The sequence below is a fragment of the Amblyomma americanum genome, chromosome 2 (genome assembly GCF_052857255.1).
Source record: "Amblyomma americanum isolate KBUSLIRL-KWMA chromosome 2, ASM5285725v1, whole genome shotgun sequence".
NCBI lineage: Eukaryota > Metazoa > Arthropoda > Arachnida > Ixodida > Ixodidae > Amblyomma > Amblyomma americanum.
This window is the reverse complement of record NC_135498.1, coordinates 46148267-46173166: the sequence shown is the minus strand read 5'-3', so window position 1 is coordinate 46173166 and position 24900 is coordinate 46148267. Positions and strand designations below refer to the sequence as shown.

Here is a 24900-nt window from a genome sequence, read left to right as displayed (position 1 = left end):
CCCCCCCATCCTTTCTGCATGTCCCCTCACCTCTTTCATTTCTTAGGAGGGTAGATGCGTAGGCCAGTTGGTGAGACATCAGGAGGCTATACACCGCAGCAGACACAGGACAGAGGGAGTTGACGACACAGGGCGTAACCTCCCTCTGTCCTGTGTCTGCTGCGGTGTATAGCCTCCTGATCTTTCATTTCATTTCTCCATTCTACCTGCTATCCCTTTATTTACGCTGCCCCAGCTCAGGTACTTCCGTAGCGATGGCAGATGCCGGGGCTATAGCAAAAATATTTTCCTTCCTTTCTATTATCATTTTCAAAAATAAACCACTGCTACTACTAGTACTTGATGACAGAAGTGTTAGTTTGGTTTTATGCAGTTTAACGTCCCAAACGACTCGGGCTATGAGGGACGCCGTAAAGGAGGGCTCCGGATAATTTCTACCACCTGGGATTCTTCCTTCGACGTGCAATGACATCGCATGGTACAGGGGCCTCCAGCATTTCGCCTCCATCGATATGCGACCACCGGGGCCTGGGATCGAACCCGCGTCTTTTGAGTCAGCAGCCGAGCACCATAACCACAGAACCACCGCGGCGGCTTTTAACAGAAATGTATTCTGGGTCTTGGGCATCAGATATCGCAGACTCACTTGGGTTTGCACTGAAGAACTTACCTGGGTGACAACAGAAGCCTGTCATATCTCTATGCACACTATGCATCAGGCCTCGTGTAGAAGACACTACACACAAGGGCGCGTAGGTAGGAGGATAGGTTATCCATGATGTTATCAAGGTGACCTTAGAGGAAGTCCTAGTAAATGAAGAAGGAGGTAGCGTAGATATAACACGGTCTTCTGTGAGCAAGCTGCAAGAATGCAATACTGCAGTGGATGCACACAACGCTTCGCGTGTGCATTTGCTCAATTTTTGTCACTCTGCTTTCTCATTAGAGATTAGTTTAGGATCAGCAGTTGCAAGGTGTTTGAGCTAACCATACACTAGTGCACTGACGTAATATATTCTCCGAGTGCGGTTATTATAAACGAACCGCAAAATAGGGCAGCTTTTGTGGTAAAGTAAACCTTAAAAATCCGGCAAGTTGGTGACAAGGAAGAGGGCTGTGACATGTGCTCACGCCTTGTCGCGAAGCTGGCGATCAGCAGGCAGAGGGCCAGCGAAGAGGCGAAGAACAGCGTGATCAGGAGCAGCTGGACATCGATGCTGGTGGACTGAAACACCGCGGTGTAGGTCCACACCAGCGCGGTGGGCACGGTGATGAAGAACAGCTTGGCCAGCTCCACGACCAGGTTGCCCATCCAGTAGACCCAGCTGCTGACACCGTACGCCTCCATGAGCCCCTGCCGAAAGAAGCGCGCCGAGGTCACCACCGGAACAAGCGCTCTTCACGATTACATTTCTGACATATTGGGCGCGCAGGGGTCGACAGGACGACATACTCTATACCGAGACAGCAGTGGGTTGGTGAGGCACAATGGTAATAGTGCGACACGTTAGAATAGGTGCGTTCCGTGCATTTAAGGCACGGAACAAAGAAATTTTACGCCAGAACCACAGAAGCTATTCAGCGCTGAGGAATTTAAAAGAAGGCGTTGGTAGAGGTTGCACAATATACGAAAAGCAATTACTGTGCACAAGGAATAGGAAATAACGAAAATAATGCTAATTGCTTCTCAGCAGAACATGCAAATACGTTACACGGCCAGCAAGAAGGGTTTATAATCGTTTTCTTAGTCTTGCAAAGTTTGCTCTTTTTTCATCCTTTTCACATCATGCATGAATATCATCATTAGCCTAACAACGTCCACTGGAGAGCAAAGGGCTCTCCCATCGCTTTACAATTAACCCTGTCCTGTGCCAGCTGCGGCCAATCTCTGCAAACTTCTTAATCTCATCCGCCGACCTAACTTCCCTGTGCTACGCTTGCCTTAATTCTCTTGAATCCAAACCGTTGCCCTTAAGGACCAGCGATTATCTTGCCTTCGCATTACATGCCCTGCCTAAGCCCATTGGTTCCTCTTGATTTCGACTAGAATATCATTAAGCCACTCTGCTTTGTTCCTGTGTTACACGTTACACCCATCAGTTTCCCTTCCATAACTCGGCCCTTTCTGTTAGCCTACACGTTTCTGCCCCGTACGTGAGTGCCGGTACTATGCAGCTGTTGTATACTTTTCTCTTGAGGGATATTAGTAAACTGCCATTCATGATCTGAGAGAACCTGTCATATGAGCTCCACCGCATTTTCTTCTTTATCGGGATCTGGATCTGCGGTGACTACCTGCCCTACGTAGATGTTTTCCTTTGCCACTTCCAGCTCCCCGCTGCCAATCGTAAACTGCTGTTCCCTTCCAAGACTGTCGAGCTTCATTGTAATTTTCTGCACATATATTTTTAGATCCACCATTCTGCTTTGCCTGTCTATATAGTCGGATACAACAACAACAACAACAACAACCAAGCGGCGAATTCTCAAAAGGGACCCTCCAGCCAATAGCGTCGACCGACCCCCTCTTACCGCTAACTTGTTAATGGGCTTCCGCTTCACTAGTTTTTTTTTCCTTTCCTCTTCAAGTCTAGGCTTATTCGAGACCTTACCATCCTGTAGTCGCTATAACGCACCTTTCCGAGAACTTTCACACCCTGCAAGATGCCGGGGTGAGCGCATAGTATGAAGTCTCATTTTTAGTCTCGCCATTTTTAGTCTCACCGTACACTTCCTGTTCTCTTGTTTGTTGAAGAAGGTGTCCATGGGCCGTAAATTATTTCTCTCTGCGAACTCTAACCTCCCCCTGCTATTCCTAGAGCCTATTCCATATTCACCTTCTGCCTGGTCTCTAGCCTGCTTTTTGCCCACCTTAATTGGCATTGAAATCGTGTGTACTTTGCTCATTGCCGATTTCATGTTTTCATTTAAGCTTTTGACGATCTGGTCATCGTGGTTGGATTTATTTTATTTATTTAGGAGATACTGCAGTCTCGGAAGGCCAACCAGGTGGGAGCATACAGATACAATTTTTAACATAGCAGTGCCTAAAGAAGCATAACTGTAATATGAACTTAGTTAAAGAGAAGCAGGCCCTAAAAATGGTATGCACAACGGCTTATCAAGAGCACAAAAACACATCAAGAGAAAAAAATTATGATAATATTATACATTCATAACAAAGGCTTACGAACAAAAACGATAAACACAGTAAAAAGTCGAATAAGGAACTGCGCCTACGCAAAATGACCACAGTTAGCTACATCACAAAGAAAACTCAAGCGTACATCAAGACTGAAACGCAGTGGTTAACGCACACTCAAAATTTTCCGAAGAAAAAACTGTTGCAGGCAGATCATTCCACTCGGTAATTGTTCGCGAAAAGAATGAAGACTTGAACAAATTTGTCCGCGCGGCATATGTAGGCTCGTAGGCCTGTACCACCTTCGTTTTATACCTCTTATTAAACGTAATTCTGTTAACTGCCACCCTCTCGTTAACACTACAGGATTACTCTATGTTGCTAGCTATATCCTGACTGTTGAGGAATCCCACACCTAGTTCTCGTCTGTCCGCTAATCGACGATAGCACAGTACATGCCCGTCCCGTAGTACTGTATACTACTCCTAATCTTTAATACCTGATGGTTCCTCGAACAGCACTGCTAGTCTAACCTCACTGCTTGGATAAGGTTGTAGCCTTAAACGATGCCAGGTTCAGTTTCCAACGGCAGCCGAGACTTAATCGGTTTATTCGCATAGTAGGTTGCGGCCAAATACTACACCAGGGTGGCCAAATCCTGTTCTCGTGAGGGAGTGCGTTGTCGATTATGGTCATGAGATCAGGCCGCACCCCGAGCTTGGTTATGTTGTTCCATCAACACACGGAGTACTATTTTTCACTTTTTCACTATTATTCAAAGCTTCACTAGGCTCGTCAACACCGGGCTTCGCGTCAGCCACACTACAGATTTGCCACAGCTGCGCATGCGCGAAACTGAGTGACGTCACGCGGAGCGAAGGTGGCCGCTGCTGCCGCAGCCGTCGTCGCCGCCGCACGCTTCCTCCATCGTCTGACTTTTCGCCATGGAAGGAGGAGAAGACCCAGAAGTGGTAGCGTGGGAGTTGGCTCAAAAGCAGCGAAGATATGAAAAGTGCAAGGCTAGAAAAGCGGCTGAAACGCCAGAATCACGAGAGGCACGCCTTGCTAAACGGCGGCAAAAGGACTCTGAATTGCGCCGTTTGGCTGCGTCAATTAAGAGTGGCCAGGTGAGCGAAGGCTGTACTTCGGGAGACGTCGAGCGGTTTCGAAGGAAGAATGAAAAGGCCAGAGGTAAACGAACAACCGAAACACCCGAGCAACGAGAGGAGCGTCTCGCTAAACGACGACGACAAGACGCTCAAAAGCGGCTCTTAGCCGCGTCTGCTACCAGTGTTAGCAGCCAACAGACTGAAGACAACGACGACGACGCTATGGAAGAAGAAGTAAAGACTCGCCGCTACACAGACGACATGTTGAAACTCGGTGAAAGTGCCAGCGCGACCATGGTCTTTACGACAGACTTTGTGGACAACCCGTTCGGCCACGTGTGTGACGTTTGTGAAAGACTATAGCATTTGTGGGATCTTAGACGATTGTACAAGCTTTGTGTACCTAAGACAACACGTTTTGGAAAAGCTAGAAAGGTATACCCAAATTGTAACCCTATGTATTAAACCTTAAGCTAAACCACGAGCATCGCCACGAAGCTTTTCGCTTCGAGATATCCAGGCTTAACACTTTAGCTAGGCCTCAGCCCAACTTTTTTCTCGCCTCTGCAGGCCCTGAACCTGCTGCCGTGACTCTCGTACTTTGCGCCCTGCTTGACGGCACCGACAACGCGAAATTGTTGCCGTGCTCCTGGCGGAAGAAATGAAACTGATCACACGGGCGGTAGTCGAAGGACACTCTCCTTATCTTATAATTTTTTTTCTCGCCTCTGCAGGTTCGTAAAATTCCTTATTTCCGTCTCTAACGCTGCGCTACTGCTCCGCAGTTGCCTCCGTGTTTGCGTGCTCTGATTTTGTTGTGTTCCGTGATTTTATTTGTTAGTTGTAAGTGCTAGCCAATGGTTGTGGATGAGTATTTGCATTTGCTGGACTGCTGGTTGTGGCTGCCACGTCAGTCCTAAAATGAGCCGCTACCAGACGACGGACGCGTCTTGAAGTGCAGCGATCTTGTGAGTACCACTGCTGTTGCCTTCATCTTTAGCGCTAGTACCTTGTGCACTTCGCCTAAGATGTCAGAGTGAGACACTTCCAGACTATGGCATGTTTGTTGCATGCTCGGAATGCAGCTATGGGTACCACCTTGGGTCCTGTCCTGGAGTTACAAAATCAGCGTATAAAGGCCGGGATGAGGGTGATAAAAAGAGCTGGAAGTGTCAAACCTCTGTCATTGAGGCCGCTAGAAGTGCCAGGGGTGCACATAAACAGAAACGTGAGGACACACAGGGTCTTGAAAAAGTGCTGGAGGAAATGAGTCGTGTCATGTCAGAACTCTCAGATATTAAGGGCAAGGTAGAGACATTGCTGCGGATGAGTCACAGTTTACAGAATGGAGCAGTCAGTTCAGCATCTATCAGACTGTTACAATGACGTGCTCGCATAAATGAAAAAAAAACACACAAGCAAGATTGCTGACCTAAAGAAAAGAGCCGACACAATTGAGAGGGACCATACTAAACAGGAAGTCCAGAGCTTGCGACAAGTGAACAGCTTGGACAAGTACAGCAGAAGCCAGAAACTGGCAATTCATGGTTTGCCCTCAAGTGATAATAAAAATTTGCTCCATAAAGCCAATCATCTGGCCAATGAAATTGGTTTTGCTGAATTGACCAACACTGATGTTGAAGGCCTACATGGGCTTCCAGAAAAGAAAGGTAAAAAACCGGCAATGCTTGTTAGCTTCGTCTCACGTGTCATGCGAGACTACTGGATGTCAGATAGGGGTGTTCTGCAGGACAGTAATTCCGAAGTGTTCTTTCTGGACAATCTTACAGCAGAAAATAAGAGAATTTTGTAGGCTATGAAGGGTAGAGCAAAAAAAAAAAGGCTATCAGTATGCCTGGCAAAGGGGCGGCAAGCTGTTTGTGCCCAATATGTCAGGCGCACGGGTCATACGCATTCAGTGCGACGAGGACATTGATCTGTTAGTATGAGCTGCTGCGTCTTTTGAAACATGGCATCTGTTTATCTTCCCTTTGCACACTGATGGCTAGCCCTTGCGAAGTGTACATGATACCGTTGACATCAATGGTTACCAGTTTGAATGTGTTTACCGAAAGGACTGGAGAGGCGGCGGAATTTCACTGTAAATAACAAGCTGCAGTATGATGTTATACCAGAATTCTCACAAATAACCAACCATCATGAGTCGTTGACTGTCAAATGTTGTGGGTAAATAATTGCCACAGCTTATCGCCAACCTTCGAGCAATATTCATGAATTCACTCAATTCATTACCAGTCTGCGTGCAATCGGGTCTGTATTATGTATGCCAATTGTCTTGGTTATAGATTTTAACATCAATGTGGCAGTACGAAGTCCACAAACACAACAGTTCCTTGGGGTGATTGAATCATTTCAGTGTACTATAGTTATCCATCTACCAACGAGAATAACACCCCAAAGGGAAACGCTGATTGACTTGTGTGTCCCCAGCCATGTCCCAGACAACGTTCTTTCAGGAATTCTTACTTTTGACTTGAGCTATCATTTGCCAATACTTTGCGTTTTTCCATGTGTACAAAATAGAAAAAAGCGCAGCCATGCGCCTCCTGTTGTTGGCCGGAAATTTAATCCATACACCATTGCTGTCTTTCAGGCCTTGATTGAAGCAGTGCAACTGAATTGCGTGTATAATGAAAAAAATCCCAGCTTGTCTTACGACATCTTTTTTACGCAAGATTAATGACTGCTACGATAGAGAATTTCCGCCAGTGCATCTCAGAAAACAAAAAAATCCAGGAAGCCATGCGCCACACAGGACTTATGCATAAGGATTAGAGATAGAGATAAATTTTATAACACGTTTATTCGCTCGAGATACCTAGACAAATTATCGGAGTACAAGAAATGTCGAAACGAGTTGAACTCTGACTTTAAGAAAGCCAAGACTGATTATTACAAAGGAAAATTCACGTGAATATCTAATAATCCTCAAAAATATGGAACGAAGTCAGCAGCCTTATGGGAAGCCGCAACAATACTATCCCTGGCACACTAATGCTTAATGGTACTGATTAAACTGATTAAAATGGTACTGATTAAAAACTGATTGTCATCGGATGCTTCTATTCTTGTTTTTTGCGCATACATGTATGTACTTTATAGATCCTCTCTGCATAATCTGTATTATCTGTATAATCTCTGTATAATCTTTCTATGTTTGATAATGCTCACATACAAGTAGCATAAGGCTGTAATCTTTTTTTGTTGATGTGTTTATGCTTTCCGCTGCCACTGTATTTGGGAGCCAGGGACCCCTCAAGCCGTCGTAGAACGGCTTTTACCTTGGCCTTCTGTACACTCCTGTGTACGAATAAAAATATGAATGAATGAATATATTGCAATACTTCGCTAGCGCAAAAATTTAATGACCATTTTTTTAACGCTGGTGCACACCACAGTCTACTGGCACTGAACGTGTGCTGAAAGCCCAAATTCTATTTTTCTGAACCCCTGCGCGGAAAATGAAATTTTCTCCTTCCTTGCCCCCTTAAAAAGAAGCACAGCAGTTGGTGTTGATGACCTCAAAGTCAAGCCGATCTAAGCCGTTGCTGATATTTTATGCGCTTCTTTAAGTCATATTTGAAATGAAGCTTTAACTAGCGGTGAATTCCCTGAAAGCATGAAGGTAGCCAAAGTCGTAGTTATACATAAAGGAGGTCGGCGTGATGATAAAAACAATTACCGCCCTATCTCAGTCTTGCCTGTGTTCTCAAAAATTTTAGAGCGTCTCCTGAAAATGCGATTAACTAGCTTTCTTGAAGAGAAAAGTCTTCACTGGAGAGCAATACGGTTTTCGTGAAAATAAGTCTAAAGAAATGGCATTACTGAATGCTAAAGAAAAACTGTTTAATAATTTCGAGAATAAACTATTTACCATTGGATTGTTCTTAGATTTCAGGGAGGCTTTCGACTCAATTAAGCGTAATATTCTGTACCGAAAACTCCGGTTCTACGGCATTCGAGGCGTAGCGCTCAGTTTGATTAACACGCATTTATCTGGCAGATTGCAATACACATACCTTAATGGTTTTCGTTCCGAGTTAAAAGATAACATATGGGGTTCCGCAAGGCTCTATACTGGGACCCTTGCTGTTTATTATGTAAATTAATGACTTATACGCATGCCACATAACCCTCACACAATTATCTACGCTGATGACACTATACCTTGTTTTACTCTGACAATAATTTGGGCTATCTTGCATGCCGAACTAACACATGGTTAAATGAATTATACGCTTGGCTGAGGGTAAATCAACTGCAATTAAATGTTCGTAAAACAAAATACTTCATATTCAAACAAAGAAATAAACCTGATGACGAAAACATCATTGTTAAATATAGTGACTCTGTAAAAGACAGCTTTCTAGTTTTAAACTTTTGGGCATTTATTTTGAAGAGCACTTGAGCTGGACGCCTAAAGTAGAGAAAATACACTGCGAGTGCATGCAGATCTGTTGGCATGCTGTATAAAATTAGGTACTTGTTTCCTGTCTGGCAAAAGTACTACGCCCTTGTTAAATCACATTTCAATTACTGCTTACTAATCTGAGGCTCTACTGCCAAGCCTAACCTCGTCAAATTGATCGTTCTTCAAAAACTCAGCCACCGCGGCGGCTCAAACCAGTTATATGAGCTGAAACTTTCTACTCATATTAGGAACGAAATCATGCGAAATCCATCAGTGCTAACCAACTTGTGCCAGCCCAGTACTACACGGTATAACTTTCGAAAGAACTTCTTTACATTACCTGCCATAAGAACGAGCTATGACACACAAACACTGACGTATTTAATCCCTAGTTTTCTAAATACACACCCATCTTTTCTTGACTTTTAGCATCAATGTAGAGCATTTAAAAGGTTCAAAAATGCATTCAGAGCGTGCATACTGTCCAATTCAAAGCATTAAGCATGCATGTTTTGAAAACCAACTAAACTTTGTATTGGATGTTATTTTATTTTTTTATTGCGTTAGCACTTGTATAATGTTGTAATCCTTTGTTCATGTCTGAGCACTGTAGCCAGAGAGCATCTGCCCTTCGCTCTGTCATCCTAGACCGTTTGTGTCTGAAAGAATGTTACAAATAAATATAAAGCACCCGTCCCCTAGCACGCGAGGTGGACGCTCTACCTCTACGCTATCGCTGCACAATATATATAATTTCCTGTAGTTAAAGCTGGATGAAACTCAGTGCTCTGTTTTCCTAGCCTGTGTTCCGTCTTGGACGTTAACGTTGTTTTGTTACCATAAAGAGTCGCACCCGCACAAATACTCTCATAAACCTAATCTTATTTGACGTTCCTCCTGTGTCGTGAAATTTTTCTATTTTAATACCAATCTCCTATTGAGCACGTCAGAAGCAGCGCCCAGTTTTGAAAAGCTTTTTTTTAAAAAAAAAAACAACCTTGCTCGAGCCGTCCGAGGTTACCAGGCCAGTCATGTTCAAACCAGAGCCCACGATAAACTGATGCGCGACTGAGCAGTAGTCTCACGCATATATACAGGGGCGATGTTTAGTGCAGCAATCAGCAAATGCCCTCGTATTTGCTAGAAGACCCCTGCACATACCTTAGCTCCGCTGTTGACCTCCATGGAGACTCGGTAAGCGAATCCCGGCAGCGGCATGCTGAGCACCAACACGAACGGCAGGGAAGTGAGCACATAGCCGGACAGCCCTTGCTTGTGGAGCATGTTCACCTGAAAAGTACGTCTTGCCCGTTTGCACTAGTGTAAACACCGCCCCCCCCCCCCCCCACACACACACACACACACACGAGTTCTTTACACTCTATCTTTGCTCACAGGGACTTTCCTTGAGTTATAAAAGGCGGTATGTAAGTCAACCGACACCTGACACCTCCATCGCAAGAAAAGCGACAGTACGACTTAAGGGGTGATCTCAGCTCGTCAGTAGTAATATCATAGGTATGTCTCAAGGTACAATGAGTACTATAGGAGTGCGCTAATAATAGTTTTTAGAGCCGATTCGAAAACGAATCAAATGTGCCCTTGGTTATTCGCTACCTGCGTGAATATTGTTACGAACGGAATATTCAAGCTAAGAGCTATATAAAGGCGGGGATATGAGTCAGGGACAGAGAGATAGAGAACAGGACGCACGCCAGCTACAAAGAGTAAAACAATGAATTTTTACGGAGGGCAAATAGCGGATGGAATTCTCCTCAGTGCTCTCATAAAGCCCTAAGATGGTACAGTATTAGAATTACACTTCGATTTCATGCTAATAATGCAATAGCATTTTAACTGAAGTCAAGGCAAAGCCCTGGCGTTCTCTGTCGCAAAATTCAATGTTTGGTCGAAGATCTGTGATGTGTCACGTGACAACAAGGAACCAACCCCGTGATGGCGCAATACTACAAAATCCATCACCACCGAAGGGGTAGCTGGGAGGCTGCGGCAGTATCGTCATTGCTACCGGGGAGGGCAGGCGTGGCAGGGGGCGTAAGAGACAGGCTGAAGGAGGACGTAACAAATAAATAAACAAGTAAATAAATAAATAAATAACACGCTTTATGACTGCGGGAGAGTTCAGAACTCGCGGCGGCGCGGACAGATCACGGGCGCTGGCCGCTGCATTAGACCACTACACCATCGCTGCCTTTTCCCTTTTTGTCGTCGCCGCAGCCGAGGATCCCGCGTCTCTCTCGCGTTGTGCTTTGGATGTCGTTGTCTTAACTTCAATACGTGCGTAATTAATTCAGAACACACCACTATCGCATTGCTGTCTTTAAGGTGCTTTAAGCTGCTGATTCCAATGTTGCGGGTTCTATCCCGACCGCTGAGGCCGTATTTTGAGGCAGATGAACTACAAAAACTGCCTTGCTCTATGTGATCTCAGCGCACCTTAATGAACTCCGTATGATCCAGATTAACCCGTAGCTCTCCATATATGGCGTCCCTCATAGCTCTTGTTCCACTTCGAGACATTAAACTCCACTATTAACAATTAATCTCTTCTTCGCTCTTTGTGACTGGCTCAAGCAGCGGTGTCCAGCGAATGGCCTCTCTTCAACCAGTCAAAAGAAACGGAATGGAATCTAGAAGGAATACTGTATTGCGTTGTTGTGTTGTGTTGGGTTTAATGGCACATAAGCAGCTAAGGCTATCATGCGCCAGGCTCAAGGTATATGAACACTTTTCTGTAGGTGGGAGGAAACATGGTTGTGTACAGGACTTAAATTGCTATTTCGTTCTGGTAGTAATAAGAGAAAGAAGAAATTTTATAAATGGCTAAAAATAAACGCTTTCAAGAAGGTCAGATAACCTCAGTAGCCATCCTTGGCTGGGCAAGGATCCTCTGGCTCCCAACCATTCAAATAACCACCTCAGCCCTCTTCTCATGGACTGACAAAATGGCTGAAATGCATCACATTTTAAAGCAAAGCTGTGGATCAAAGTTTACAGTTTCTGAAGAACATCTGCTTCTTTTAAAAAGCTAAAAACGGAAGATATGTTAACAATGGCATTTTCGCCTAATAGCAGCGCTGGGTGTAAAGGAATGTGTTCATTATAAAACTTCGTAAAGTGCTTATTTCTTAGTTTTTTGAGTTTTGCACAAGAGAATACTGTATTGCACTGGTCAAGCATACCCGTTTGCTACGGTATAGCCATACCTACAGTGCGTTGCGTGATTATCGTTCGTAAATATTCTTCCGCACTTTAGCTGTATTTGGCGCTTTTTGCCGCACCTCTATTAGGAGTAAAGAAATCAAAAAGGAGTCAAAGAAAAAAAACTAACAGTGTGCCATCCTTGCCAACAGTTTTCAAAGGCAGGCAGGCTTACGTATACATATAGCGAAGGAACACTGTATTCTTCCAGATGGCCACAGCCAGACGCCGGCGCAGCCAGAACGATAGGTGGCGCTTAGCAACGGTACAGCCCACAGCCTAATATGCTCTATGCGGTAGCATATACAGGAACACTAGTACAGCCATGGGGAAGCTCCATCCCCATCCCTCCTTTATCCCTTCCCTTACGGCGCGATTAAGGTGTCCAACGATATATAACGCAGATACTGCGTCATTTCCTTCCCCCAGAACCACCTATTATTATTATTATTATTATTATTATTATTATTATTATTATTATTATTATTATTATTATTATTATTATTATTATTATTATTATTATTATTATTATTATTATTATTATTATTACCATCATCATTAGGGCGCGGTTTGGTGACCGTCGTGATATGCGAGACAGGCGTCATTTCCCTTCCTTAAAACCAATTTTCATTTAATTTGTCTTCCCTTACGGCGTGGTTCGGGTGTCCGCCGAGATAACTGTAACAGGTGTCATTTCCTTTCCTTAAGTTGTCCAACGGGCAAGGCGTCGCGCCGAACGCACGATGCTGTTCCGTGGACTCCATGGCAACGCTGCAACACGCTGTCGCGTCCCGCTCTTGAAGACGAAGCTTCAGCGTCCTTCAATTTTTAAATCTTTTTTTAACTTATTATTTGTAGCCCGTTATGCCAGTGTCGTTATCATCATTATGCGGTTTGCAGTTCACACGAGGACTTCGAATGACATCAACCCCTTTCGAAGCAGCTGCAAACCTAAATTTTATCGGAACGCGTCGGACGTTGTTCCCATTGTATATCAAAATTAACTACGAAATTTACGCAGCGCCTGAGATTCATAAATATTTAATGTGCTATATACTTAGGCGCTCAAAGAACTTCGGTAAAATTGCGGTTTGTTTTTTGCAAAATCAGTGCATTTTCGAGCGGGCTTTTCTTCAGACTGGCGTTTTTTTTTTTTGCTTACGACAACAGGAAAATTTTCTTGGATGCTAGAGGTATACAGCTTCGCTGTAATATCGATTGAGTACTGCATGGTCCCCGGTCATGGCACACTAATAGGTATTTTTTTTACATGTTACACCTGTGAGTTATTAGGCACAGCGCAGTGCGAGGCTTTTGGATGAAGTTAGAAAATATATCTAGTGCTCAGCAGCAGAATATAATTCTGTTTATTGATTTTGTTGTTCTGTCTTGATTTGATTCTTGAGACTGCGCAATGTTTATAGGGCAGGCAAGAACGATGTGTGCTATAGAAATTAGCTAAATTCTGCCGAAGAACGAAGAAAAAATGTGCACATGTGATGCTACGAGGATGTCTGTGAACTTTGACTTTTACAGCCAAAGTAAGAATACTTTAATGGTACTCACAGTACCTTCGTAGTGGGTCTCTGCTACCGAGGCTCCGGCGGACATTCAAAGCTATTGCAAGTCGGTAAAGAATGGGCCTAATTTCTGCCACAACAGTTACACGTGAACCTGTGGTCCGACGTGTTACACTCCTGTTCAAGACTTTATACAAACACCAATTTGATTCGCATTATTTTCTAAAACAACGTTTTCTTTTTTTGCAGACTGTGAATATGAGGCATTTGAACTCTGCAATAAAGGAGGTAATGTAGGTGCGACCAAGGATAGAAGAGTGGTGGCTCGTGTGCCAAGTGTTATCAAGGGCACCAAAACAGCAAGACGATCGAAGCACGTACATTCCGGTTCCTTGTGCTTGCATTCGCCGCTCGAAGAACCGAAGCCTCGATCTTCCTGATGACATCGACGGGGAAGTAGGGGTCAGGCGCCGTTGACCAGTACACTGGGAAAGAGGAGGAAAAGAAGTAATGAACACTTCACCGCACAGGGAACATACGTAAGTGATCGCAGCAGAGCAGCTATGTAATCACTGGTGAAATGCCAAGCCTCTCAGACAGCCTTCCCAATCCTATAGAGGCGTCACAGAATTGCCACTAAGTGCACCTCAGTATACGCTCTTGTTGGTAAAGTCTGCTGATTCGCAAAGGCAGTGGCGAACTTCGCTTGTCCTTTACTTCTCGCTGCCATCGGCCGATGCTGGAAAAATACCCTGCACTCCTTAGATAGCTTCCGACTGACTGGTCACGAAATTTGCCATCAACTTTCCCATGGGCCAGTGACTCTAGGGCCGATTCATGAGAGGAGTTACTCTATCGGCGCAGCCGACCACAGTCATCCCAGCTGGATCCTGGCAGAACGTTCAGCCACTGTGAGCAAACCACGCGCTAAAGTAAGCTGAAGTAAAGTACAGTAAGTAACGATAGGCAGCAGCGCTGCTGAACTGACGAGTGCGCAGGCCCGCTGACTGGCATCCATGGGATAGACGCCCGATGTACTGGCCTCAACATGGCACGACAATGGAAAGCAAATATGTCGACAGAAGACGGAACTAGATGTTTCTTTCGCAGCGATCACTCCATTTTGTGCCCTGATGTCCCGTCCTCGTATTGACGTAGCGCGTCACGCTACGGTTGCCTGCTGAGAAGGATATGACGACAAAGAAATGGCGTGAATAAATGAAAGGAGACAAAGCACGCGCGTCATGAGGGGTCTTCTGCGTCAGGAAAGGTGCGATTCTTGAAAAAGGGTATCGTTTGAAGCGTGGCTCTGGGCCGCTAAATCGCGCTTACTGTAAAACAAAATCCCGTACTATGCCATGCCGTACCGTGCACCGTACCGTATCGTACCGTACCGTACCGTGCATCATATGCATGCCGAACCGCACCGTGTACTATATATACCATGCTATACCAGCTCACCCAGCAGCAGAATCTTACCGCACCGTGTACTATACCATGCCATACCAGCTCACCCAGCAGCAGAATCTGTCAGTGCCCCGCAGGGGGGGGGGGGGGGGGGGGGCGTCTGCAGCGTGCAGACGTTGGTGAGTGGCGACACCACAGGTTACCGAGCATCCGCAGGGACATCCCCGCAGGGGGATGATGGTGAACAGTGCATTACCACGGACGAAAGCACCCGCGCCTAGCCGGGCGTGGCATCGCCGTGTCCGGGGAAAAGGGGATCCTGGTGGTTGAGCCGATGCCCAGCGTTTGTACTTTTAAGCCCCCTCGGCGAAGGAAACACACCACTTTGGCCCCAGCTTCCTGTAGACGGCACCTCCGACCTGACCCGACCGGAGGAAATCGGCAGTCGCCTTTTCCTATCCTCCCTTCCATCTTTCACTTTCTTATCTTCTTTCTTACAACTCTCCTATCTCCTACTCACTTCTTCGTTTTTCCTTTTTTCCCGGCGGCGAGGGTTAACCTTGTGTGGCCAACCACCCTGAGTTGCGTCCTATTTGGTTATAGTTGAGGTGTACAGCTGGCGTGGGCAGGACTTGCTTTCAAGTTCCCGTCCCGTCCCTTTGTTGCACTCCGTGGTGGGTGGCTGGCACCATGACCGAAAAACTAACTTTTTTATGGCTCCCCTCCATTCCAAACACGATTGCTCTCTTAAAAGAGGGCGGAACGAAGCAACAGACTTTTTTCCCCAAGAAGAAAACAACCTTCCCTAAGTTTCATGTCATACATAGTGCAGGAGAAGGAAAGCAGGCAAGAATCCTATCCCCTTTTCTGGTATCAAAATGTCTGGTGACCTTAGACCGGTTGCAACTTATTACTAGAAATCCGTGACCGTATCCAAAACTCCGAAATCTCAGACATTCTGTTGGAGACATCCCAGGCTCCATAACAGCTCACAGATCCCTCAACACCATCCGTGGCGTCATCTCAGAAAACTATTTCATACATCTAACCGGAAAAGAAATGCTAGAAGGTCTCCGCGACGAATATGTCACAAATGTGTACCGAATAAAATCCGCAAGGACAACAAAGAAATAGATGCTAAACACCTGGTTCTCACAATAAGCACAAGCACATTACCCGAAACCATCGAAGTCGGATACCTTAAAGTAAATGTCAGGCACTACATTCCGAACCCACGCAGATGCTTAAATTGTCAGAGATTCGGGCACGGCTCTCAGAGCTGCCGCGGCCGCAAAGCCTGTGCGAAATGCGCTTCCAAGGACCATCATTCTGAAGAATGTGACGCAGCACACACTGCGCAAACTGCGAAGGAGAGCACGCTGCGTACTGCAAGGCGTGTCCGTCCTGGATAAAGGAAAAAGAGATAATCACCATAAAGACCAAGGAGAACATTTCATTCAAAGAAGCGAGGAAGCGTTTAACGCTCACCAAAACATTCTCTTTCACAGCAAAACCCAACTTCGCTGATGTGGTGCGCAAGCGCGTCGCTCCACACAGCACTCCGGCGCCTGCCGAGGCCCCTTCCACCGAGCGTATGGTAGGGCCATCTACGCCCCAGGCAGGGTCAGCGAAAGCTGCCCTGCCATTGCCAAAGCAGGGAGCGCCGGTTCATGGGTCGGCATCCCGCAGGACTTCCCCCCGTCGGGGGAGGCCTGAAACTAACACAACCGCGGCTTCGCGGTCATCCAGCGCCTCTGGCGAGGTGATGGATATAACTCCCAGTCCGCGTGCTTTGCACCGGCGGAGCAGCTCTCTTGAGCGAAAAAGGACAGACTCCTCATAACGGGCCCAGAACATAAGTAAACACCTTAGCGTTCTCACCCCCAAAAAATGAACATGGCTTTTTTAGTTCAGTGGAACTGTAGAGGACTGTTGAGGAATTACAGTGACATAACAGATATTTTAGGGTCAGTGTTGCCCGTAGCTTTATGTCCTCAGGAAACAAATCTTGGTCCACAGCATATGAATACCCTGAAACATTAAAAAAAATTATACGCGATCGCGAGCAGGCAAATAGACTCTCGGGAGGCGTCGCAATTGTCATTCAAAGCGGCGTGCCTGCTCGAGAAATCAAAATCAAAACAAAACTTGAAGCTGTTGCGGTCAGCATCGTCAGCTATAAAAAATTACTACCTGTTCTGTATATATCCCTCCACATTTTACATTAACTGTCCATGATCTACAAGAACTCATCGATGAACTTCCAGAACCATATCTAGTAGTTGGGGCTTTTAACGCTCACTCCCCTTTTTGGGAAAGCGAGCGCTGTGACCTTAGGGGTCAAATAATCGAAGATTTTATCCCCACAAATAATGTATGTCTCTTAAATACGGAAAAGGCCACATACAGCTCCCCTACCTCGGGGAAAATGACCTGTTTACATTTGTCGTTTACTTCACCTTCTGTTTTTAACAATTTTAAATGGGATGTCATTGACAACCCATATGGTAGCGATTACCTCCGTATACTAATCAGTTTAACACCTCCACCGGAAATAATCTCCACGAAACCGCAACGCTGGAAGCTGCATCTAGCGAACTGGGAACTTTTTAGAGCAAAAACCACTTTACAAAATAACGATATAGAAAACCTGAGCATCGATCAGATACGCGAAAAGTTGAATTGTGTCGTAACTGCTGCAGAATTAGCTGTTCCGCAGTCTTCTGGAGCAGTGTGATAAAACCACAAAGTGTGGTGGACAAAAGACTGCTAGGAATAAAAAAGAACAACAAAATAGAGCTTGGGGTAAATTTCGCAGGTATCAGACACACGAAAATCTAGAAAATTTCAAAAAGGCAAGAGCTAAAGCTCGGTACGTCCGTCCAATTGCCGAGATAGCTTCATGGCAGAGTTATGTTTCATTTATAAACAGTCAAATCACATCTAAAGAAATTTGGGACCAGGTTCAAAAATTAAACGGAAACTTCTCACCGTTCACAATTCCTCTTCTGACAACACCTGGTACAGAAACAAGCATAAGGGAACAGGCAGAAATTTTGGGTGAACACTTCGCTGCAGCTTCCAGTTCATCGCAATATACGCAGTCATTTATAAAACACAAAAATATAACCGAAATACAAAGACTCCCAACAAGTGTAGGTGGTAATGAACAATACTATACATTAAATACCCTGCAGGAAATCAATAGAGTACTGTCTGCCGAAAAGAAAACTACTCCAGGACCCGACCAAATACACTATGAAATGCTTGCCCATCTCTCTGACCCGCGTCTGCAGTTTGCAGGCGTTGGTGAGTGGCGACACCACGGGTTCCCGAGCATCCGCAGGGACATCTCCGCAGGGGGATGATGGTGAACAGTGCATCACCACGAACCCGAGCACCCGCGCTTAGCCGGGCGTGGCATAGCCGTGTCCGGCGAAAGGGGTATCCTGGTGGTTGAGCCGATGCTGAGCGTTTGGACCTTAAAGGCTACTCGGCGAAGGAAACACACCACTTTGGCCCCAGCTTCCTGTAGACGGCACCTCCGGTCTGACCCGACCGGAGGAAATCGGCAGTCGCTTTTTCCTATCCCCCCTTTCATATCTTTCACTTTCCTATCTTCTTTCTTACAACTCATATCTCCTACTCACTTCTTGGTTTTTCCTTTTTTTCCTGGTTAACCTTGTGTGGCCAACCACCCTGAGTTGCGTCATTTTTAGTTATAGTTGAGGTGCACAGCTGGCGTGGGCAGGACTTGCCTGCAAGTTCCTGTACCGTCCTCTTAATTCTTGGGCTCCACCGTGGGCGGCTGGCACCACGGCCGAACAACACACCTATTCTATAGCTCATTTCCCGTCAAAAAATGATCGCCCTCTCAAGAAAGGACAGAACGAATCAAGCAAACAATTTTTCAAAAAAAAACCCCAAATGAAGTCTTTCCAAAATATCACGTTGTCCATAGTTAAGATCCTGGAAAATCAGCAAGGAAGTTATCACATTTCACAGTTACGAAATGTCTGACACAAGCCTTGGGCCCCGGTTACAAGGTGACCAAACTAGCTAGTGGAGACTTGCTTCTTGAGATACGCGATAAAGTTCAAGTTGCGAAACTTTCTGCCATTCTGTAATTTGGGGGCATTCATGTCAGTTACACCTCACACGTCACTAAACGCACAGTCCGCGGGGTGATTCCAGAAATTGATTTTCTGGATCTCACCGAGGAGGAAATGCTCGAAGGCCTCGCCGATCAACATGTCATAAAAGTCCAAAGAATCAAAGTAAGAAAAGACGACAAAGAGTTCCCAACGATACACCTTATTTTCACTTGCTGCACACTTCCCGACTCCAATGAAGTGGGGTGCACAAAGATTACTGTGAGACCATACGTTCCCAACCCCAGACGCTGTTTCAATTTCCAAAGATTTGGCCATGATTCGCTGAGTTGCCGAGGCCGCAAAACCTGCGCAAAATGCGCTTCGAAAGAACACTCCTCTGAAAATGCGAAGCAGCATTCCGCTGCGCAAGCTGTGAAGGCGAGCGCCCAGCCTACTCCACGTCTTGCCCATCGTGGAAGACAGAAAAAGAAGTCATTACATTGAAAACTAAAGAGAACGTTTCCTTCAAAGAGGCGAGAACACATATCAGAATGGCAAACAATTTTTCTTTGAATCTACACACAAGCGTTGCCGATGTGGTGCGACGGGGCGATCCATCACACCGGCCTATGGCACCTGCCCAGACCTCACGTAGTGAGGCTGCAGCAGGGCCGCCCTCGCACCAGGTGGAAGTAGCTAACACTACTCCACCACCTCCAAAGCAGGTTATGCTGCCTCCCGAGGCAGCGGGACTCAAGAACTTTGCCCACGAGGCGATCGAGGTCTCCCACAAGGACCCACGTGCAGTGTGCACGATCGTCCAGCACCTCTGAGGAGGTGATGGACACGAGCCAGAGTAGCTCCGTGCCGTTGACGTCACACGTACGGCAGAACTCCCTGGATCGAAAAAAAAGAGCTAAGGCCCGAATCAAGGGGCCAACCTAAACCTAGTTTCTTAACCCACAAGATAGCATTGATAATACACTGGAATTGCAGGGGACATTTAAAAAATCTCAGTGACATAAAAAATATCTTCATTCTCCCCTGTCGCCCTGTGCTTGCAGGAAACTAAACTAGTTCCCCATCATAGAAATGTACTAAAAATATAAAATATTCCGCCACGATCGACAGCATGCAAACAGGCTATCGGGAGGGGTAGCGATCATCGTGCAGAACGGTATAGCAGCCCGCGAAGTAAAACTTACAGCTAAATTAGCGGCTGTATACAGCCACTTTGCTTATGTATAAAACTCTTACAGTGTGTTCTGTATACCTAGAGCCCCACATGAAAGTTACCCACGTAGAGTTAGAAAACCTTTTAACACGACTACCAGAGCCTTATCTGTTAGTTGGGGATTTTAACGGATATACCTCTTTCTGGGGAAGTGAAAAAAAAAACATAATAGAGGTCAAATTATAAAGGATGTTATTCTCAGCAGTAATATTTGTTTGCGGAACTCTGGAAAAACTGCACACTGCTCTTCAGCTTCATAGAAAATGAGCTGTTTAGATTTGTCTTTTAGTTCGCCGTCTGATTTTAACGATTTTAAATGGGATGTGATAGACAAACCATATAGTAGCGATCACCTCCTCGTTATAATCAGCCTAACAACTGCACCTAAAATAACCCCGACAAAACCGCGACGCTGGAAGCTCTCTTTAGCTGACTGACAACTTTTTATATCAGAAACCAGTTTAGAAAAAATAGTTTTAGAAAATATTGACATCTATGAAATATATGAAAAGTTCACTGATTGTATCTTAGCTGCCGCACACTTGGCTATTCTAATGTCTTCGGGAATGGTACGGCAAAATCAAACAGTTTGGTGGACACGAAATTGTAAAGATGCAAAAAAAACGATAAATAGAGCTTGGGGTATTTTTCGCTGGTACCCCACGCACGAGAACCTAGTATATTTTAAAAGGGCAAGAGCGAAAGCTCGCTATGTCCGTCGTAGTGCCGAGAAAGCGTCATGGCAGAGCTATGTGTCATCCATAAACAGTCAAATCAAATAAGAAAAAGTGGGAACAGGTAATAAAATTAAATGGCAGCTTCTCACCGTACACACTGCCGCTTTTGACACCACCTGGTACACAAATATAAGGGAACAGGTAGATATACTAGGTGAGCACTTCGCTGCAGTTTCTAGCTCGTCACATTACACCCAGTCATTTCTAAAATACAAAAATATGGCCGAAAAACAGACTCCCAACAAGTGGAGGGGCTAATGAACAATACAATACATTAATTACCCTCCAGAAAATCAATAAAGTACTATCTGCCGGCAAAAAAAAGAACAGCTCCAGGACACGACCAGATACACTATGAAATGCTGGCCCATCTTTCCCAATCTGCCGCAGAGGAAATTTGGGTATCAGGCAAACTATACCCGCAGCCTGGAAAAAGCTCATATTGTGCCATTTCTTAAACCCTGGAAAGAACCAACCTCCCCAGCAGTCATAGACCCATAGCTCTTACCAGTTGCCTCGCCAAATCTTTTTGTGTCCTGAACATCAGATTGACTTTAGGCCTTCAATCTTGTGACCTTCTTGATATCAGTCAGTGTGGTTTTAAAAAAGGATGCACCTCTACAGATAACTTAGTTCGCCCAGAAAATATTGTCAGAGATGTTTTTATACACAAACAACACTGTCTTGCAGTCTTTTTTGACTTAGAAAAGGCATATAACACAACCTGGAGGTTCGGGATTCTTCAAGATCTTGCCGAGCTTGGAATCCGAGGCAGAATGTTGAATAGCTTAAAAGACTTCTTATCCAACCGTTCATTTCATTTGCGCCAGGCTCAACCCTTTCAAAGAATTTTATTCACCAGAATGGAGTACCTCAAGGATGTATTTTAAGTAAAACACTCTCCGTAGTAAAAATGAATTCTATTAGGAAAATAATCCCCAGGTCCATTACGTATTCTCTCAATGTTGACGACCTTCACATAGTATGCACATCCTCCAATATATCTACATGCGAAAGACAAATACAGCTTACAATAAATAAACTGGCAACATGGGCAGACAAGAAGGGTTTCCAGTTCTCTCCACAGAAATAAGTGGCCTCACTTTTTTCACTCAAACGAGGCTTACAGACAGATCCCACTCTACACATAAACGAAATCCAGTTGCCTTTTAAGAATGAACACAAATTCTTAGGCATAGCTTTCGATAAAAGGCTTGCTTTCCTGCCCCACATAAACGCGCTGAAAAAAAAGCATCGCAGTCTTAGAACATACTGAAAGTCCTTTCACGCAAACATTGGGGTTCTGATCGGGTGTGCCTTCTGCAGATTTATCGCTCTGTAGTGCGTTCCATTTTAGATTATGGTTGCATAGTGTATGGTTCAACAAGGCCATCGTACTTGAAACGACTCGACCTAGTGCAAAACTTTGGTTTACGTCTTTCAACTGGTGCTTACAGGACGTCACCCATAAATAGCTTTTATGTTTAAACTAACGAACCATCACTCACAGACAAAACTGCGCTCACATGCTCATACATTCTTAAAATTAGTTCCATGCCAAAACACATATGCTACCCAATAGTTACAAAGTATCCATCTCGAACACTGTTTACCAACAAACCTCTGGCAATCAGACCACTTCTGCGCTTTGAAGAGAAATGCCGAGAACTAGATGTAATGGACACATTGCCTAATATTACTCGCAAACCTGACCACTCCCGCCTTGGTAATGCCTACCCTCTTATGTGCGACTTCACATTAACACAATTTCAGAAAAAACAAACACCACATGAGCATATATTACAAGAATATTTAGCCCTAAACGAAAAATACTGAGAATACGCAGCATTTTATACTGATGGATAAAAATCTGCACACTACGTCGGAAGTGCTGTGGTTCAAAATAATTGGGAAAAAACAGTACGGCTGCATGAGTGTGCCTCCGTTTTCATGGCAGTGTTACGCAGTCTGTGGCTGTAGAAAAAATTATAAAGGAGAACACTGCGAATAGTATCATTTACACTGATTCTCTTAGTGTACTCACCTCACTTCGCCATAGAAATACTTACACCACTAACATAACATAGCATAAGAGCCACAACACAGAAACAAGACGAAATTTTGCTGGGTGCCAAGCCGCATCGGAATCACAGGCAATGAGAAGGTGGATACATGTGCTGCAAAAGCTCGGAACAAATAAATAAAGAAAGTGAAGATTCCATACAAAGATGGCATGAAGCTGGTACAGTCTAAAATATCTGATATAAATGACAGTCTCAGTGGAACACTGAAAGAAATAATAAGCTACAAAACTCATAACAGAAGAATGGAAGTCATGCTCACACCAAAAACGTTTCATTGAAGTTATTTTATGCCGTCTCCGTATTGGACACAGTCACCTAACACAACTTTCTAATGACAAAAAATGTGGAGATGAGCTCATAGTAAACCACATCCTATTCCTTCGCACACAACTCGAATGGTTAAGGAAAAATTATTTTACTGTATTTTACAATGATCGCATTCCCTCCCACCCCAATTTACTTTTAGGAGATAATGCACTTGTAAGAACTTGATCTGCTTTTAGTTTTCTGAAAGACGCAGCGATCTTAAACAAAATATAATATCAAAGAACTATTCTAAAAATTCTTACGGTGTGCTTTGACGCATTTTATGATACACCTAATCCATTTTCTCAGGCCTGAGAAGAAGGCTGAGGTCTACATTCGATTTGTTGGGCTCCTCGGAGTCCTTGTCCGGACAAGGACTTTCGCTGAGGACACCCAATTCTTGAAATAAATTATACCATGTGTTTGGCGCATGATAGCCTCAGTTGCTTATGCGTCATAAAACCCAATACAATACAATACAATGCATACAATGCAATATAATGCAATACAATACAATACCATCTTTCTCAGCCTGCCGTAGAAGCACTTTTAAGATTATTTAACGCAGTTAGGATATCAGGAAAAACACCTGAAGCCTGGAAAAAAGCTAATATTGTACCGTTTCTTAAATCTAATGAACCTCCAACCTCTCCTAGGAGTTACAGACCCATAGTCTTTACCAGTTTCCTCGCCAAATCCCTTAAAAGTGTCCTGAATATAAAATTAACTTTTGTCCTTCGATCCTGCGAATTTCTTGATATCCATCAATGTGGTTTTAAAAAGGGAGACTCCACAACAGATCACCTAGTCCGCCTCGAAAATACTGTCAGAGAAGCTTTTATCCACAAACAAAACTGTCTTGCGGTCTTTTTCGGTTTAGAAAAAGCATATGAAACAACCTGGAGATTCTGGATTCTTCAGGACTTAGCTGAGCTCGGCATCCGTGGCAGAATGCTAAACTCCCTTAAAGACTTTTTGTCTAACCGTTCATTTAATGTCCGCCTAGGCTCAACCCTTTCGAGGAATTTTATTCAAGAATATAGGGTACCTCAAGGGTATATTTTAAGCACAACTCTCTTTAATGTAAAAATGAATTCTCTTAGCAAAATAATACTGAGGTCTGTTACGTATTCACTTTATGTAGACGACGTCTAGATAGCTTTCACAGCCTCCAACATCTCAACATGCGAAAGACAAGCACAATTAACAATACACGAACTAGAATCATGGGCAGACGGAAATGGTTTCCGGTTTTATGCACAGAAAACAGTAGCCATTATTTTCTCACTCAAACGAGGTCCGGCCGTATACATCTGTACGAAACCGATTTGCCCGTAAAAAATAAACACAAAATTTAAGGTGTAACGTTTGACAAAAAACTCACTTTCCTGCCTCATATTAATGTGTTAAAAAAGAAAACTTCCCGATCACTGAACATACTCAAAGTCCTTCCGCATAAACAGTGGGGTCTGACCGGGCAAGCCTTCTAAAAATTTACCGCTCTGGGGCACGATCCTGCTTAGACTGCCAGTATAGCATATGGTTCAGCAAGGCCATCGTACTTGAAACGACTCGACCCAGTGCACAATTTAGGTTTACGCCTTTCAACTGGT

The 24900-nt window shown here is 44.6% G+C and overlaps 1 protein-coding gene across 1 annotated transcript in view; it reads right to left on the bottom strand.

The window, feature by feature from the left end:
* Positions 1-24900, bottom strand: part of LOC144119676 (phospholipid-transporting ATPase ABCA3-like) — a 51379-nt gene that overhangs the window by 24668 nt on the left and 1811 nt on the right. Inside the window, exons 2-4 of the mRNA XM_077652242.1 lie at positions 13807-13910; positions 9845-9973; positions 1132-1354 (exon numbers count right to left, since the gene is read on the bottom strand). Of these exons, the coding sequence (XP_077508368.1) occupies positions 1132-1354; positions 9845-9973; positions 13807-13910 (456 nt within the window). The remainder of the gene's footprint in view (positions 1-1131; positions 1355-9844; positions 9974-13806; positions 13911-24900) is intronic.